Consider the following 17671-nt stretch of genomic DNA (forward strand, 5'->3'; position numbering starts at 1 on the left):
GGTGGCGGGGCTCAAGCTGCGGCGACCGATAAGGAGTACCAGCCCTCTCCAGCCCTTCCCAGCCCTCAGACATGCCATCGCACGGGCCTGGGGCAAGGCCAGGGGCTTGCCTTCTCTCGTGGGACCCTGTGTTCCCCCTCCCCAAGGCCAGGGGCTCATCTTTCCTTGTGGGACGCCGTTGTCCCCCATCCCTGCCATCCCAGCGTGTCCCCAGCCTGGCAGAGGCCCATGGGTGTGGATGCCAGTGCCTGGGAACTTCTGTGACCCGGCAGTGGGTTGGAGCCGTGAGGGTGCCTGCGACCGCGGGAGGATGCTGGGCAACTGGAGGGGGTCCTGCATGCAAAGGGAGAGGGGGTGTGGAGGTGGAGGGCGCAGGCCCCACAGGGGTGGGCTAGAGTGAAGGGTTTGGGTTTTTTCTTGTTGAATGCCACAGAATTGGAAATAAAGGGTGGGTGGGGAAGACTGGTTTTCTGGGAGCTCACATGAAAGGAGGGGATGGGACAGGCCTATTCCTGTTCCTGCAGCCCACACAGGGTCCCTCCCTGCTGCTGTGCTCGCTCTGCAGCCACCTCACTCTGCAGGGAGAGGGGGTCTGGGAGGGCACTGCAGGGTGTCCATCGCTGTGTGTTCCAGGGCCGGGAAGGAGAAAGAGTCCTCTCTGGAGGTGGTGACTTAGGGCTTGGACATGGCAGAGGCCGAGGAGGTGTGCAGCACCTTCTGTGCTGAGGGCTGGAGGGGGGAGACAAAAACACCCTTCTCTCTGCCACCCCACCCTGCCCGCTCCCCTCTGGGCTCTGCTGATAATGGCTGTAGCTCCCTGAGCCCTCCTCCCCGGGGGAGAACAGGACAGCAGGGCAGGCCCAGCCCCAGGACAGGCATTGGTGTGAGCAATTACACACCCACGTGCAATTTACTCTGTGTAGTAGTTGTTGCCTCCCTGTAGAGGTCAGGAATGCAGCACAGAAATGAGTTACCTTCATTTCACCGTTCTACTAAAGTCTGCTGCAAACCCAGCGTGCCAGATGGACCATGGCTGCCAGCTCCGGCCTGGCCTTGCCCCTCCAGTCATACTGGAACCACAGCCACATAAAAACTGTGCGGGAAGAGAAATACTTCTATTATATTTGCAACAACACACAAGGATTTGAGGGCATGGTGATAACAATTTGTCAAGGCACCAACACATGGCCAGTTCCGAGTAGTTCTGTCCTCCTTTAGCTACTTGGGAGGCTCCAAGAAACTCAAAGCCAGTCTGGTCCTTGCTCCTGCCATCTGGAGAAGCTGGGGGGCATTCGGGCAGTCAAGTATGGGACAATGATCAGTCATGGGAGTAGTGGAGCTCACAGCCCAGCAGCAGCCCCGAAGCTCAGCGGGGCTGCAGTGGAGCCAGCGCCACTCCTCACCTGGGTGTTAGGCTGGGGTCACCACATGGTGCCCCAGGGTTGGGGGGGCTGTAAGGGGGCCTCACGCAGTACTTAAAGACTTTGACACAGTTCTCTCCTGCATCTGCCACAAAGAGGTGCCCAAAGAGGGAGCAAGCCACGCCGGTGGGTCTCCGCAGCCCTGCGGACACCAGGCAGATGGGAACCCCATGCTCTGGGAACAAGTGGACTGTACGGCACTGCTCATCTGCGACCAGAATGTTGCCTTCCACGTCAACGCAGACCCCAGCTGGGTTGCCAAACCGGTGTCCGTATTTGCTGCTGAGGGAGCAGAGGAGCTTACGGCTGCTTGTGAAGACCTTGACGTCACCACACTCCTCGCTTACCACAAAGCCTCCGTTGGGCGCTGGGCTGATGTAGCGAGGTCCCTGCAGGCTGGGGACTGAGTGGATATTGAGTGTCTTGAAGGCATGGTCCAGAGCAAAGCTGTGGACCTGGCCTTGTGCATAGTCTGCTACCAAGATCTTGCCCATGGAGTCTACTCCAATACCCCTGGGGGAGCCAACCTGTCTGATCTTTATCCATTCCCCCTTGGAGAGGCTGGTGTGAGGGTTGAAGACCCAGATGGCTCCATTCATCATGTCGGCTACAGCCACCTTTCCCGTCCGAGTCACAGCCACATCTTCTGGCAAGAACGTGCTGCTTTCCTTCCCCATTTGCCGGCAGGGCAGGGACCGCACCGTTTGGCCTGTGCTGCTGAGGACATGAACCCAGGGAGCACTCTCGGCTGTCACATAGACGGATCCATCCAGGGAGCAATGGATTCCACTGACTCCCCCATAGCGGCTGCCAGTGGGGTTGGGGATCCGCCGGACCAGGTTGTCCTGGCAATAATGGAGGAGGTTCTTAATGTTGTCCAGGTCTCTGCACAGGCTTTTGGCCTTATCCACCAGCTGATGGATGTGGTGCTGTGTCACCATGCCCATGCCACGCTGGCTGCTCAGCAGTGGGCTGGCTGTCTGGAGCGTGGCGATTGACTTGAGCTGGAGTGTGTAGATGGTTTTCAGAAGCTTCTCCTTTTGCTGACTGGTCTCCAGAGTGTAGTCCATGACAAGTCTCTCGTCCCTGTTTGGGGGAAGCAGTAAGACTGTTAATGTCCCTCCCAGCTGCCAACTCTGGGGTCATGCTCTGAGCTCAGGTACTTGCCGTCTGTCCAGGGTCATGGTGGTGTTGCTAGTCTGGATTCACTCCAATGTGACAGAGACTAGATCATAGCCCTGCCAGCTGATTATGTGCTCAGGATATAAAGACAAACAGGGACCACGGCACAAAAGAGTCAGCAAGCTGGATGTGCAGTTGCAGGAACCAGCCAAGAAGGTCCATTGGCTTCAACAACAGCTTGGCTGGTGCCAGCTCTGGCCTGAGGGTTTATGTGTAAAGGAGAGCCCTGTGTGTGAGCATATTGAATGGGATCTCCAACTCACCAGTTCCTGAGATTAGTGGCTTCTCTCAGGCCTTTAACAGTTTTTAACCCTATTTTCTGTAAGCCTCATCTCTCCAAACAGTCCGTGCTAACATTTGAGGCACTGAGGACAACTATTTCTCCATTCCCACTAGTCAGATGTCACGCTTGGCCAACACATTAATCACTAAGGGCAGCCCCCTCCCCATCCAAATAAATTGTTATTCCTGAAACAGCCAACAACTTGTCAGGAAGAAGGGATGTACTGCTCTGAAGGATACATTCAACGTACTCAGTTTTTTTCAGATGGAAGAGCCACCACAAGAACCACAATTTCTCTTTTGCTCACACTCCCCCTGTTTTAAAACCATAAGGAGTGAGTTCCCCAAAAGGCACAGATGACTGCCCGACTCTGCTGTGTGCTCTCCAGGGTCTGGCTGGAGCACGGCTCGTAGCACACAGCCAGGAGCTGGTAAGAGAAGTGTTAAGAGAAATGTCGCCTCATTAAAGTTCCTGGAGTGGCAGAAGTTAACTTTGCTTTAAATGTGATTATAATTAATATTATAATGTAATGAACACACTTGGCTGTTCTGAGTTGTTTGCAATCCTCCAGCCCACCTTCATTGCCCCGTGTCCCATGATTGCCTCGTATCATGTGCTCTATACTGCCTGCAAAAGTGACACTTCCCCAAACCACAGCTGAAGGAGGCTGGGCTGGGCTAAGGCATACTGAGATCAAACTGTCGTTCCTGTGTGCAAATACCACAATTGTCTAAAACCCAATGTCCCTGGAATACTAGCAGAACTGTCAAACACAAATACATGATGGTGGGGATGAGTGCGAACATGGAGGGAATCCAGTTCCTGCAGTTTTTGGGGCCTGGGAACATCTTTGCTACCTTCTTCCCCAAAGTGGTTGTGCTTTGTGTCTCCCAGGAGCAGAGACCTGCTTGGTGGAAGCAAGCCCTCTGCTGCCCCCCATGTGGCTCGTCAGGGTCCTCCTTCAGAGTTGGATGGAGTTCAAAATCCAAGAAACTGGATTTTACAGATGGGGAAACTGAGTCACCAAGGAGCTGACATGCCAGCCACCACACGCCCAGCACCCGGAGTGTCCACCTTGCTTCCCAGGCACTGTGTACCCAAAGCTGCCATCAGACCCTTGATGGTGTGTCCTGAGCTGCTCATTCATGGGTCTGAGCCCAGAAAGAGGGCTCTGACACTGTCCCCAGCACAGCTCAGGCCAACCACCACATGCGTGACCACAAGGCCAGCTCAACAGAACTTGTACCTCTGTCCTGATGTCCTGGGGGCTGTCTGTCCTTCCCTGGCAGTGCTGCCCTCCCACCGGCTCCGTCCTGCTCCCTCGCTGGGCTGAGGGATATTGTGTTGTTAGTGACGGGCGATTGCCCTTGAGTCTGGGTAAACACAAAAGCTCCTTGTGCTGACAACCAGAAGCAGCGAGACAAGGGCTGATATGCGCGGTTTTTATTCCTTCCTGGTCTCATGCCCGGAGAGAAGGTGCCTTTCCTCCAGGATCGGTCTAGGTCCTATCTAGGTGCTCCTGCCAGAGGGAGGAGAAGCCCCGAGGAGCCCAGCTTCAGGGAGATCTGGAGCTTTTATGTAGAGGCAAAGGGGCTGATCTGCTGCACCTCACCCTTAGTGTGAGACGCAGCTGCTGGGGAGGGACAGGAACATTCTCACACCTTGAGTCAGGGCTCCTGCCTAGTCTCGCTGCTTTGTCACTGCCTCCCTGTGTGCTCCCAGCCTGTGCCTGATAAACGCTCCGTGCCTCAGCCTCCTCACTTGCAAAAGGAGACTGGCGATTTTTGACATGTCAGGCTTTGAAGTCCAGCAATGGAGAGGCTGTAGCAAGAGGCAGATCACCTGGGACTCCTGGACACAGATCCCCTCTCCATCTCCATGCTGCTCAACCCTGGCTCCCCCCAGCCAGGCAAGGCTATATTTGGAGTTGACAGTGGCGTTTATCGGTTCAGCTCTAACGAAGAGTGTCAGGAGTAGAAGTGGAGTTGGCTGGGACCAGCCTGCAAGCGGCCAGTCAGAGTTTGCCCTCCCTCCCTGGCAGTGCTTGCTGGCAGTGCTCAGCCCACCCGTGCCTGCAGTGAGCTCAAAGCATCCGCCTTAACCTTGCCAAGGCCAGAAGAAGTTTGTGTCTGTTGGTTACTCAGATGGGCCAAAGGTAAATGAAGTTTGGATCAAACTCCCCCCACCTTGTGGGATGCATGGAGGGGCTGTGTGTGCCTGGCCCTTCAGATGAGGAAGCAGGTTGGGGTCCGACTGACTGCAGGAGCTGCGGGATAGGGATCTGCCTTGGAAACCCCACGGCTGGGTGCTCCTCTCATGTGTTTAAGGCCCTTCTGGTCCTGTATCAGTGTATCCCTCAAACTCACAATATTTGGGAGGCTGCTTCAGACCTATTACCAGCCAAAATTACAAAAATAACTTGATGTGACAAGCACAGGGCACTCCATCCAGCCCCAGCAGGATGGTAGGCAGCTTCAAAAACCATCTCCCAGGGCAACAGGGTCTGACCTTTTGTTTCGCTGTTGTGTGCTCCATCACCAGGATAAACAAACACAGCCTGGCCCTGGGGCTCCCATTCACCTTTCCAGGACTGTGGCTCTGTCACAACCTGTTTGAAAGCCACCCCCGAACCCCAGATGCCCATGCCAACACTGGGAGCTGCGGGGTTCAGGGACAAGGGTATGGTCAGGCTGCTGGCACTGGAGATAGACCAAGGGGAAGAGAGTTTGGGTCCAGTTCAGGCTTCCCTGGAACATGTTACTTGCAAGCATTAGTGGTGAACTTCTCTTCTTGAAGCTTTTCCTCCCCTGGCCCAGGGAGAGCAGCTCTTGCTGTACTGGTCACTGCCAGTCCCTGTGTCCCGGCAGATAGACATGGCACCTGCCCGGCACTGTGCATGTGTGCAAGGAGCCAGTGGGAAAGCCCATGGGACGAGCTGATGTCATTGCTACCTAGTCACAGGCTTGTGGAAAAAAGCACAAGAGTATTTCCCCATCTAGTGCATACCTCCGTGGCTGGAGAGAGGCTGCCACAGAGTCAGTGGAGTATTATTGTCGTGGTGCAACGAAACTGTCCTCTAACTCAGGTCCATGCTGGCACACTGCAGCCCTGGGGGTCCCAGCAGTCCCAGCCTGCTCCAGACCACCGTCAGCACAGGGAGATTTTGGCCCAGGGTTGTGATTGTTCACTGGGAGCAGAAGTAGGGAGTTGTGGGGGTGAAGCAGGATGGTGAGCGGGTGTCCAGCTGGCTGGGGATGGACACAGGCTGGTCCTTCCTCTGTACAGATGCCAGGCCAATCCATCTGCCCAAACAATGGGTACATGATTGGCGGTGACTATCAAAGTGGTGTAATGCACCGTGTGTGCATGTGGGTGCAGCACAAAGGGGTGTCCCAGAACTGTGCAAGAGCTTTTGGTGGGAAGCCGGAGCATCCACTACTCAGTCATGTGCAGAAAACATGATCTCCAGCCCAAGGGGAGCTCCTGTCCTGGCTGCACTCCCACACTGTCCCCACAGTGCCTGCAGCGCCCAGCTGGGGATGCAGAGTGTCTTGGGGGGATACTGGGGGATGGTGCCTCAGAGCCTGATCCCACACACAGGCTGGGACTGGGGCTGGTGTTTCCTGAACCCAGTTACATGGAGGCGAGAGCAGGAATTCAGCTTCTCTTCAGGCATCACAGAAATCCCTCTAGGAAGGAAAGTTAACTACTGTGGTCCCCAAAACTGCCCTGGCACTGTCCTGTGGCTGGCATGGGCACCCCAGAATCCCCACTGCCAGTTAGCTAACCCATGGAGAAGATTCTCCAGGGTCTGATAAGGGCTGAGCTGACGCATCAGCTTTTCCCTTGCTCTGGCTTCTCCCTTGCTGTGTTCCTCCTCCATAGCCTCCTGCTCTCACAAGGCTGACAAGAGGATTAGGAAGTTAATCCTCTTTGAGACATCAAGCTCCCAGTTGAGCCTGACTGAAAGGGCCCAAAGCCATGAAGCACAGCAGGCAGTGGCACAAAGCCCCTTTCCTGCCAGGAGCAAACCCATGGGTGAGCCCAGCTGGCAGTGTACCCATTGCCACCCCCTTTCCCACCCACCCCAGGCACCATCCTGTCCCCAGAGCCATGGGAGCTGGGCAGTGGTTCCCACTAGGCCAGCCCACTCCATCCTACTCTGGCCTGGCTCCTGCAGCCTATCCACACTGGCTTCAGAGGAGTGGGTGGGAGGAAAGCAAAGCATCTTGTCCTGTCAAGGGACAGCATCCCAAGGCTGTACGGGAACTGGCAGACTAACAGGAACTTTCTGCAAACACAGGCTCATGTTCAGCCTGGTGGGGAAGGCTCTGGAGGTCCAGGGGCACTGCTGAATCCCAGCAGCATGGGTAGTACTGGAGCAGATATTGCCAGAAACATCCTCTTATGGATGGTACTGGGCCATTTGGTCTTCAGGAAGGGTTGCTGCAGCTCTTAGCGAGGAAGCCTGCAGGCTGGCATGCCCGTGTGCCACCATGGTGGGCACACCACCACAGCCGGTGGTGGGCACTGACTACAGACGGGCAAGGAAGCAACTGCACTTTCTGCTCTCCCTTCCCACCCAAATCTACGTTTTTGGGTAACTCACAACTAAAGTTAGGGAGGAAATAACCCTTCAATCCTCAGCACCTTTCCCCGCACCCCAAGGGTGCAGCAGCCGGGAGCACCCAGCCTTGGTGCCTGGGCACTACTCGGCATCACACGCATTGGCTTGGGTCCAGCAAGGGCAATGGGGGGGAGGGCCCTTGCCCCCTCCAGACAGGCGACAGGCAGGCAAGGCAGGAGCTGATCAAACATCGGTGTCAGCTGGGATCTCACCATGCCTTGGCCTGTGGTGCCTGAGGAAAACCCTCTCCCAGCCCAGCTTGGCTGCCTTTAGTGGGGGGGTATCAGCCCTGGTGAGAGCCAGAGCTCTGTTCTCACTCGCCCCAGCTCTTTTAAGTATTTAAACCTGCTGTGCTTCCCTCCATGGGCTTTGATCCAGCTCCAAAGCCAGAATGGTTCTGCCCTGGGCAAATATCCTGGGAAAGGATCTGTTTGGAGGTATCCAGGAGCAGGGAAAGGAAACCGCCAATTGAAATAACAGATGGGCAGGAGGAAAACTCAGCAGGGACATTTTGTAGCTTTTTGTATGCTTTTTCCTCACTGAAATTTGAGGAGATGGGATAGCTGTTCCTCCATGCTCGCCCACGCCGGCTGCATGCCATAGGGTACCACCCCAGCAGCTCTGGAGCTGCAACCCCCAGGGACTGCCCTGCAGTTGAGTGTTCGTGGCTGCTGGGGGTTGAATTGCTCGTGGTGGACTCGAAACACCGCAGCAGTGTCCTGGCAGTGTCAGAGGCCAGTCACCACGGCATGGCAAGATGGCTGGAGGCAGCGATGCCACCACAGCGGTTGTGATGGTGTGTGTGGTGAGCAGTAGTGCTGCTGCCACAAATGGCTGGGACCAGAGGATCCAAGATGAGCCACAGGCCATGCGTGGGGTGATGTCTTCTGGGCTGCCTGAGCTCTGCTCCTATTCCTCACACGGTTAGGATCCCAGGACGATGTGGAGGACTTGTGGTTCCTCCACCAGAGCTGCAGTTCGGGTGAGAGCAGGCAGTGTGGCAGGCTGGGCTGTCTGTTCATGTGACTGCATTGCCCTTGCAGATCAGCCATTGCCCTTGCAGATCAGCCCCCTACCAGGTCTCAGCACATCTGTGCTGCTTCCCTGGTGTGCCACCAGCCCTGGGATGACATTTCTGCCTCCAGAGAAGTCAGCATCCTCCCCTGCTTGCTCCGAGTGCTGATGCTTCCAAGCAAAGTGAGGGTCAAAGCTGAGGACCGAGGAAGAGGCAAGGAGAATGGTGTTCCTCCTGGCACTGCTAGTACCTTCTAGGACACTTTGCTTGGAGCTTCAGAGAACTTCACCACTCCTTACTTAAGGTCTTGGGGAAACTCCCCCTGGCATGCAGTCATTTGGTAGGAAGAAAAGTCTGCATGCCTTTCCCCAGGTGGGAAGCACAAGTTGGGCTGGGGCAGGCTCCCTGGGACAATAGGGACCTTTTTGGGGCAATTCCCAATTTGTATTCCCAGCTTCAGAGTCCTCTCAACCTGGTATCTCTGCCTGCCCTTGGCTCGCAGTTGAAGAGGGCATGCTGCACTCAGTCCTGCAGCCGCTTCCAGGCTGGTTTACTGCCTGCCTCCTGCACCAGACAGAACTATTCAGCTCCAGCTTGTCTTTGCAGCTTCACACGTCTGCTCAGAAATCTCCTGGCCGACCTTGGCCCTTCTTTAGCCCACGTTTGGTAACTTTCCACTGCTCCAAGCTCTGGCTTACCTGCGCTGGGGTAAGAGAAAACTGGTTGTGCTGGGCAGGAACCACTTCTCGTCCCCAGATGGTTCCACCTGGTAGCCCACCGTTACGAGTGAGTGAGTGCCCAGCTCCCTGGCCTTACCACAGGTGAGTTGCGAGATGCACTGACACAGCTGGCTGGGCAAGACGCAGTGGTCAGGGCACCTCAGCATTCCCCTGTCATTTCAGTCACAGCCTCTGGATATATGTGGTCCCAAATCACTTGGATATTCTTCCGTCCAGCTGCCGCTCTGTGTGTGCAAGGGGTTAACTCGCCCTTGCATCAAACGTCCCCATTTCTTGGTGCCTGGAAGGTGCAGCAAGCACCCTGTCAGCGCACGGCATCACTCTCTTCCCCTGAACATGGGGCTGGGTCTACCCCAGTTTTCTTTGCCAGGCTGGGGCACAGGGGGAGGAAGTGATGCCCACCACAGCCCCTTCCATCCTCCGTGGAGCCCGGAGACTGTGCGTCTGCAGCAACTGTCCTGTTCCAGCATGAGATCCATACCCAAACTTCACTGCTGGCCCTTTGCCATCAAGCCAGGGAAATCAGGGGGGACAGCAATTCTGCTGGGATTATGACATGCTCCAACCTCATGCTTGGAGCTACCCTGCTCACAAGAAGCACATTGACGTGATGCCCTGTCACCCTTCCCCACAAGCCATGGGCCCCTGTTGCTGACCCCAAGAGCACATCAAGCCAGAGTATGCAGCCAGGCCAACATGGCTAGAAAACTGGCTGGGGATGTGGAAAAGCCACCCTTGACATCCCAACTCCCCTCTCTCAGCCTCTCTGGGGCCATGTCCTTGTGTAGATGGGAGAGGGAGGGCAACAACCTCTTCTCTTACAAAGAACCTTGAAATCTTGTTCCTTCCACTGCCTTGCCCGAGATAAGCATTCCCTGAGGGTTTGTTTATTAGGAAACTTCTCCCCCTCACAGTCCCTGAGCTCTCCTTTGCTCTTGAACCCGGAGGAGAAGGAATACTTGAGCAGGAGCAGCTGGACCCACCTGGGGTTAGAAACCCATAAAAGTTGTGCAGCTCCATTGATCAGGAGTTGCCAGGCTCTGAGCTGTGCCGGGGACCTGCTGTGACCCCGTGTCCCCCCTGCCCCCTGTGAAGGGGGGCTGCTGGCCTCAATAGGGCAGGGGAGGGATTTGGCTGGGTTCTCCAGCTGGTGATTAGGACAGGTCTTTGCTTGGCAGGCAAGGGAGGGGGACATGCAAGTAGGATGACTTTGGTCAACCATGACCAAGAAAGATGGCTATCAGGTGGGCCTGCCGTAATGGCTCACTGTCAGATGCCTTTAGGGTGACCAAATAGCTGTGTAATGGGCCCAGTGCTGGAGTGGGCTGAGGGCCCTGGGGGTGCAGATTGCAGACTGGATAAGCCATCCAGGTAGTTCAATACCCATCCATTATTTAAATGCAAAGGTAAATGCTTTCATTTCTTCAACTGGAATGGTGCCACCAGCTCAGCCACCTCCTGAAGGTCCCATCCTGGTGGCTGGCAGGCAGAAGTCCCTGGGCAAGTGACTGCCCTGGAAGGCCATAGCAGGGCAAGGAGGGGAGCCAACCCCTTTGCAGGGGTGCCACCAGCACCCCTGAGGACAAGGTGCAAAGGCTGAGTGGCAGGCTGGGACTGGGAACATGGGACTTGACCCCACGCCCCCATCTCTCCTCTTCCCAGCACCAGGACCAAGGCTGTGGTGCTGCAGCCCCATGGCCCAAGCCATGGGAGCTCATTGAGGGAGCTAGGCTGCCTCTTTCCAAAGGAAAAGGCTGGGGGGTGTGCAGGGAATTCTGCAGGAGAATAAGGACCCACATGGTTCCTCTGAGGGCATTTCTCCTCCTGACAACTGTGTTCAGACATAGCAGACTGCCCTCTGCCCAGCACGGGACAAGCCAGTGGGGTCTCGATGCGGATCCAGCAGAAGACAACAGTCAAAACCCACCCACATAAATACTAACCGTGTGCAATCAGCATCAACATCTGGCCACATCCCACTGCTGGCACAGGGCTGCTGCACCATCCAGCCAGAGCAGAAAAGAACAAAGCAGACAGCCACAACTCCTGCTCGGAGGTTTTCCCTTTAATGGTTTGGTTTTTTGTTTTGTACATTCGTAAAACTGTGAACAATAAATACTGTGTGATCTGCCTCCACCTCCCACTTGCCCCCCCTCCCCGCTTTCTGTGGAGGTGAGGAAGACCATGAGTGACATGGCAAGGGCTGCTGGCGCCAGCTCTGCTCGTGGGAGAGGTGCCTGACTCACAGTGTGGGCACCATGGAGCAGGGCAGCATCCCAGCGTGTGGTGGCAGGATGGAGTCAGGGGCTGGGAAGGAGAGGTGACTTGTGTGCAGGCAACATCTCAGCTAAAAAGGGGGGAAAGGCAGCACTGCCTGGTGGTCTGATCTCTCGCTGAAGCCCAAGGCTGCTGGTCACAGAGCTCAGCTACCCCTCCTATGTCTTGGACCTCCAAGGCGCCCAAGTTCAGATGGGGATCTGCTAAGAAAAACATTGCGATGACAGGGGCTGGGAGGAGATGGGGCTCCTGTGGGGGCGGAGGGGCCCATATGTCCTGTTGTTCCTCAGAAGAGGTAAAGGTTGGGTGAGTGGGGAAGGGTGTCATGGAGAAAATGGGGCTCCAGCTTCTTGGCTGTGCCTGTGGGTGACCTGCTGTGTGCTGGGTGAGGGTCCCGGCATGAAAGATGCCCAGAGAAGCTGGTGTGGGGGAGAGCAGGGAGCCCTGAGATATGGGAGCAGGGAGATGCTGGTGTGGGGACAGCAGCTGCCAAGGCTGTGTGAATGAGGGGGCTGGGAAGGGGTGGGTGACAGAGGGGCACAGAATGACAGAGGGGCACAGGGTGGCAGAAGAGAATGAAGAAAGACCGGCAGGCTGTTGGGAGTAGGTAATATGACAAGGTGCCTGGTCAGAGCAGGCTGCTGTGCTGACCACGTTACAGCATCCAAAGCTGACAGCACTATTCAAACCCAGCAAGAAAGGGCCAGCACCACTTTCCCTGGGCTCTGGCATTGAGGATCCTGCACCCAAGCTCTGGGGTCTGTTCTGGTGGGGGTCTCAGGACCTTCACTTGGGCTTTGTGAGGCCAGGGCTACACTAGGAAGCAGTAGGACATGGCCCATCAGAAAGATCTGGAGCTGGCTCCAAAGGGCCATGGTGCTGAGCTGAGCATCTCTCCTTCTGAATGTCCCTTCTCCCCCACACTCTCCTCTCTCCAGAGAGAGGAGACCAATAGCTCCACAGGCCTGTGTGCCCCCAGCAAAGTCCTTTAAGATAAACAGACTCCTTTGATGAGGTGGAAGCTCTGTCCAGAGAGCAATCAGGTGAGAAGGGTCAACTCTTCCTGTTGTCAGGGTCCACCAAAGCATTTGGGAGTCCCAGGTCCCACGTGAGGGCTTGCCTTCTTCAGCCACCCACAGCAACATTGTCCAGGTTGCCCAGAGAAGAGCCAAGTACCTGCCTGGGTGGTTGGCTCTCTGGTGCTCTGGCTGAGGGGTGGCCACCCAGCATTGTTCCAGTTTGGGACAGCCAAAGTTTGTCCCTTCACAGTTGTTTTTAGGGTCTTTTCCCCTTGAGCAGTGGAGGATGCGTCAGCATCATGTCCCCCATTTTGCTGTCCCATGTATCACCATCTGGTGGATTAGGACCACTGGGCAGGAGCTTGCGGGAAGAGTACACTGCAGGACTGGGGCCTTCAGGAGCAACATGCATCATGTCTGCATGGGGAGAAGACATGGGGGCAGAGGGGGTGAAGGTTCTTTCTGTGTAAAGACAAAAGGACCCAGGCACTAGAGGACCAGTGGGCAGGAACGAGTCCCCTCAGCCCAGCAATTCCTACACATGTCAAGTTCCCTTGGCAGGAGAGCTCAGGACCCAGGTGTGGAGCTGTGGCAAGGTGGCTCCCATGTTGTCTTGTCACTGTGTCTGGAAGGATGTTCTTGCCTCCATAGTGCAGAAAGTACTTGTCCTCTGGGTCAGTCCAGCTGGGCATCTGATTCCCTGCTGTGACCCTCAAGTCACCATGGGGTGAAGTCACCGTGTCTTTGCCCTGTACAATGTCATGGCCAGTCTGTTTGAGCCCTGAGACTCAAAGAGTTTGCATCCATGACTGGACTGAGCTTGGCCTTGAAGATAAGCCTTTTGTGGTCCCTCCCCTGTCTGCAGGTCATGAGACCTGGGTTGCAAAAGTCCCTGAGTGTCTCTGATGAGCTGGATTAGCCTGCTGCTGAGATCTTGGTGCTTTTAGCAGTCGTGACTTCCCTTTCAAAGGGAGGCCCAGGACCAGGAAGCTGAGGCTGTGGAGCATGCAGAGCCCAGAAGCACTGTCCTTAACAGTGGGGCAGGACAGGGGCTGGTTTTGTACACCTTGTAGAGTCAGCCGGGGGAGCTAGCTGAGACCCCACACAATATGACCCCAACCAGGCAGTGGTTAAGCTTTTGTCTGTGGGGAGGAGGGGGAGCGGAGAGTTGGGGCACTAGGAAGGTGAAGCATGAGGTGGTCAGTGAGATCCTGGAGCTTTTCGGCAAGGTGGACTTAGGGGTCAGCATGCAGAGGGCTGTGGACACACGCTGCATCTGTCTCGCTGGGAAGGCTGCAGGACATGGAATGTTGCATGGCCCGGCAGCCCAAGGGCCCGTCCTCAGTGGTGACTGGGAGCTGAGGGCCCTGAGTGGTGCTGGATCTGCCATCGGAGCAGAGCAGGACGCTGGAGTCTGCCTCGCACTTGGTGGTACGGCTGTAGTAGGGCTCCATCACATGCCGGAGCTCCAGGGGCATGGTGAGCGGCAGGACCTCAGCCTTGATCACAGCACCCAGGTGGGCTTCAGAGGAAGATGCCCGGAGGCTCTCGGAGCGGCTCATCTTGATCAGCAGGTCGATGGTTTTGTTCTCGGCCTCAAGGAGACAGCTTGGCAGCCCTTCCCCATCCACAGCCTCTCCAGGGACTGTACATTTGTTGAAGGCCCCTTGGTGTTTGCCATGGAGCTTCTCATTTCCCAGGCTCATGTTGCTGGGCTCCTTCTTGGCCTGCTGGACCTTATCCAGACCTTCTGAGGACCTCTTCACCGAGAGGTCCAGAGGCCCCTCGTGGGGTTTGATGGCTTTCTCCAGTGCCTGGTGAATATGGTAGAGCTCCCTTCGGATTTTGACTAGCTGGTCCCTCAGCTCTTTTTGCCCAGGGGTGTCCTCCTTGGCCAGATCAGACAGTTTCTTCTCCACCTCTTGGTACTCCTCTAAGGTTTTGGACAGGTCCCCAATAAGCACGGTTGTGGCCTCAGAGTCTGTCCCAGTGGCAGAAGTCTCTTGGGGTCTGCTCTGCTTGCAGGGGCTGTGGTCCAGGCCAGCACCTGCAGAGGGCAGAACTTCAGTGTCATTGCCCCTCTCTGTTTCTTCAGGCCGGCCTGCCAGGACCTCTGTGTGCCAGTGGTCCAAGGCCTTGGGGATGTGGCCAGGGTTGGCCCTTGAACCACTGCAGAGAAGAAATGGATACAGTCAGTTGGGAAAGAGATAGAAAAATCTTTGGGCATATGTCCAAGGGCAGAACTGCCAGATTGAGCCAGGGTTCCTCCACCATCTGCTGCCAGTGTGAGGGCCTTCGAGGAAGGGCTTTGGTCTGAGCAAGCAGAGCCCTGGCTGGATGCACTCCTGGCATCCTTCTCCCAGGAGGCAGATGGACCCTAACATGGGCCATTTTGTGACACCTTCCAACACAGGAAAAGACCAGTTTAGTCTGGGGAGATGGTGCTGGTGAGTGATTCCACCTCAGCGGACCAAACCTGGATTCTCCTTCTTGGAGCAGTGGAGAATGTTGATGGAAATGACCACCCCACAGCCTGGAAGGCCCAGTTGGAGAGGATCTCTCCAGCCAGCCTGAGAGCAGGGAAGAGGCAGGTGGAGATAGAAAACCATGGAAAGCTTTTCCAGAGAAAGCTCCTCTGGGTGCCAAAAGCCGTGGGTTTTGCAGTGACATTTCTCTCAGAGCCACAGCTGAACTTGCACAACTAGGGGAGGAACTGAAATTTTGTTAAAAGGAGCTGTGCACATTTCTAGCCCCGGGTAAGAGGAAATGTTTGGAAATGTGACCCTTCCCCTGGGCTTTGAAACCAGAAGGCAAATCAAAGGAATGCTAATGTGTATGTTTAAAAATAGTCAATGATTGTTCTAGCAGCTGTGAGATATCTGGGCACCCAAGAGGAGATTCCCCAATGCCTGGAGAGTGGATGTTCGCAACGCACAGACACCACATCACTTCTGGCTCTGTCTAAAACAGGGGAAAGCAAGGCTTATCAAGTGGTGACACAGCCCAGGCACTTGGACACACATGAAGGCTAGTCAGGTCCTTTGCTCCCAGAGAGCAGAAAGCCCTGTTCTGGGGTGGGCACAAGCTGCCTGGGGCTATGGACCGCCAGCCTGGAGTATGCTTAGCCCTTGGAGACTCACCTCATGGTTTAGAGGCAAGCAGGTGGATCAGGGAGACAATGGGGTATGAAGATGATGTTTAGGGCCAGCCAGATGTGAGGCAGAGAGATCAAAGGCATCTTACCTGCTCTGGTAGCTGAGTTTTCCAGGCATCAGCATTTCAGGTCCCATCAAATCCAGCCCATTGGCAGTGAACTTCCTCTTCAGGGAGTTGCCTGGAGGGCTGCTGGTTTCCAGACTGGGCATCAATGGTAACTCCATCTTCCGGATGCTGCTGGGGGCAAAAGCACCATCCTTCATCCCCAGCATGTTTTGGTAGATGTCAGTGGGTGGCTTTTTGCGTAGGTTGTTGAGGCCCAAAGCTGGGTTGCCCTCCTTCTCTTGGGATAGCCATTTCTCCTCTTCTTCCTGCCCCAGCGTGGCTGGGTGGCTGAGCTCAGAGGCTGGCTCCTCTCTGACCCCTTTGGGCCAAGGAAAACTTGTCTTCAGCACCGGCACCTTCAGCAGCCCTGGTTTGGTTATCTCGTTGGGGGGCTTGGCCTGGGGCAGTGTGGGCATGACAGAGCCCACCAGCTGCTGGGCTTCTGGCTTGCTGGAGGACATCTTGCTTTCAGTGGAGCCGAAGGTGTGCTCGAAGAGCAAGGGGTAGTAGAAGCGGGGGAGGAAGGCTGAGCGCTCAGGGCTCTGCAGAGGCTGGAAGTGGGAGGCATGCGGGTGCATCAGCTGGGCCGTGGAGGCCAGGAAGGGCAGCTGAGCCAAGTGCGGGTGTGTGGTAGCATTGTTTGCCATAGTGGGGCTCAGGTAGGAGAAGAGACTGGGGTTCAATGGGTAGTTAATGCCCAGCAGTGAGAGGTTGAGGCCCTGAGGTTCATGGTAGTCACTGTAGGCTGGAGGAGGGTAGCAAGGGATGATGTTGCTGTCAGTACAAGGTGGGGAGGCCTCAGGTGTCCTCCTTTGCCCATTTGCCACCACCTTCCACTGCTCCATGAGGATCCCACTGCTGGCTAGGCATTTCTTTGGCACTTTGCAATGCTTTGGCTTAGCATCTAGGTCTGGGGAGGACATTTCCCTGCTTTTCATGACGTGGTTTTTGAGGGAGAAGACATCTGTGATGATGAAGTCAGGCTCCACCTCTTTGCCAGGTTTGTCCCTTTTGTTCTTGAAACCGAAGACCAAAGTGTTCACTTCTGGTTCAGCTGGGTCACCTTGGCAACCTGCCTCTTCATTTTTCTCCTTCTTCTCCCCTGCATCCATCTCCCTCAAGAGTCCAGCATCGTCCCCCTCCTCCTCCTCTCGGAATGGGCCGCCTTCTTCACCAGCCCCTTCAGCAGGCAGGTTCTCCACCCCTGACGTCAGCTTGTCCTCATGGCCATCCCTGACAGAGGCTTGCTTGGTCCTAACTGCCCCTCCCGACGTGGCCGAGGAGTCGCAGGCCTTCTGCTCGTCTCGATGCCCACGCAGGCGGGAGGTCTCTGTTGCTTGCAGGAGCCGCAGATCCGGGTGGAGCAGATTGCCCTTCTTGTAGGGCCAGTCAGACTCGATGAGGAGGGAGAGGGAGTTCTTGCACAGGCTGTACTTCATGTGGTTGTAGAGGTGGGACTTCTCCATGCAGGTGAAGGGACACTGGAAACATTTGTAGTTGTACGGCTTGCCCCATGGCCTTGGGATGTAATGGGGCTTTTTCGGCTTTCTCTCCTTGTGCTTGTAGACTGAGGTCAGCTTGCAACCCATGTCGTCCTTGGACATGATGGTGGGCGCCTGGAGACAGCTCCCTGTGGGAATGGAGGGGCACAGTGTGTGAGCCTTCTCACACCTCTCTGCGAAGAACTGTGTGCCCTGGAAGAAGGACAGCATGGAGCTGGTGAGCTGTGACTATGGCTCCCCAGGGAGATGGCTCTGCTCCGTGAGCACCTCCTGGCCCCAGGGATGGAGCTGCTGGGACCTTAGTCTGGAGCTCCCGTGTCTGGAACTTAAGCCCAGGCCAGTGA

General features: G+C 55.9%; 2 protein-coding genes across 2 annotated transcripts; both read right to left on the reverse strand.

The window, feature by feature from the left end:
- Positions 1–1403: 1403 nt before the first annotated feature.
- Positions 1404–2605, reverse strand: NHLRC4 (NHL repeat containing 4; the record flags this gene model as incomplete). The annotated part of the gene is made up of 2 exons (XM_010161589.1): positions 2589–2605; positions 1404–2507 (listed from the first exon to the last, which is right to left on the reverse strand). Coding segments are annotated over exons 1-2 (1121 nt in total), but the record flags the coding sequence as incomplete, so codon positions are not given.
- Positions 2606–13799: 11194 nt separating this feature from the next.
- Positions 13800–17429, reverse strand: PRR35 (proline rich 35). Its single transcript, XM_010161590.1, has 2 exons — positions 15808–17429; positions 13800–14733 (listed from the first exon to the last, which is right to left on the reverse strand). Exons 1-2 carry the CDS (start codon positions 17427–17429, stop codon positions 13800–13802), a joined length of 2556 nt encoding a protein of 851 aa, XP_010159892.1.
- Between the last annotated feature and the right edge of the window lie 242 nt (positions 17430–17671).

This window comes from Eurypyga helias, unplaced genomic scaffold (genome assembly GCF_000690775.1).
Source record: "Eurypyga helias isolate BGI_N326 unplaced genomic scaffold, ASM69077v1 scaffold19501, whole genome shotgun sequence".
Taxonomy (NCBI): Eukaryota; Metazoa; Chordata; class Aves; order Eurypygiformes; family Eurypygidae; genus Eurypyga; species Eurypyga helias.

Bases quoted from the DNA above. Each gene is read 5' to 3' on its own strand.
- PRR35 (XM_010161590.1), bottom strand. From the start codon at position 17,429: ATGTCCAAGGACGACATGGGTTGCAAGCTGACCTCAGTCTACAAGCAC. The intron at 14,734-15,807 runs GTAAGATGCCTT...TCTTCTCTGCAG, and splicing joins AAACTCAGCTACCAGAGCAG to TGGTTCAAGGGCCAACCCTG.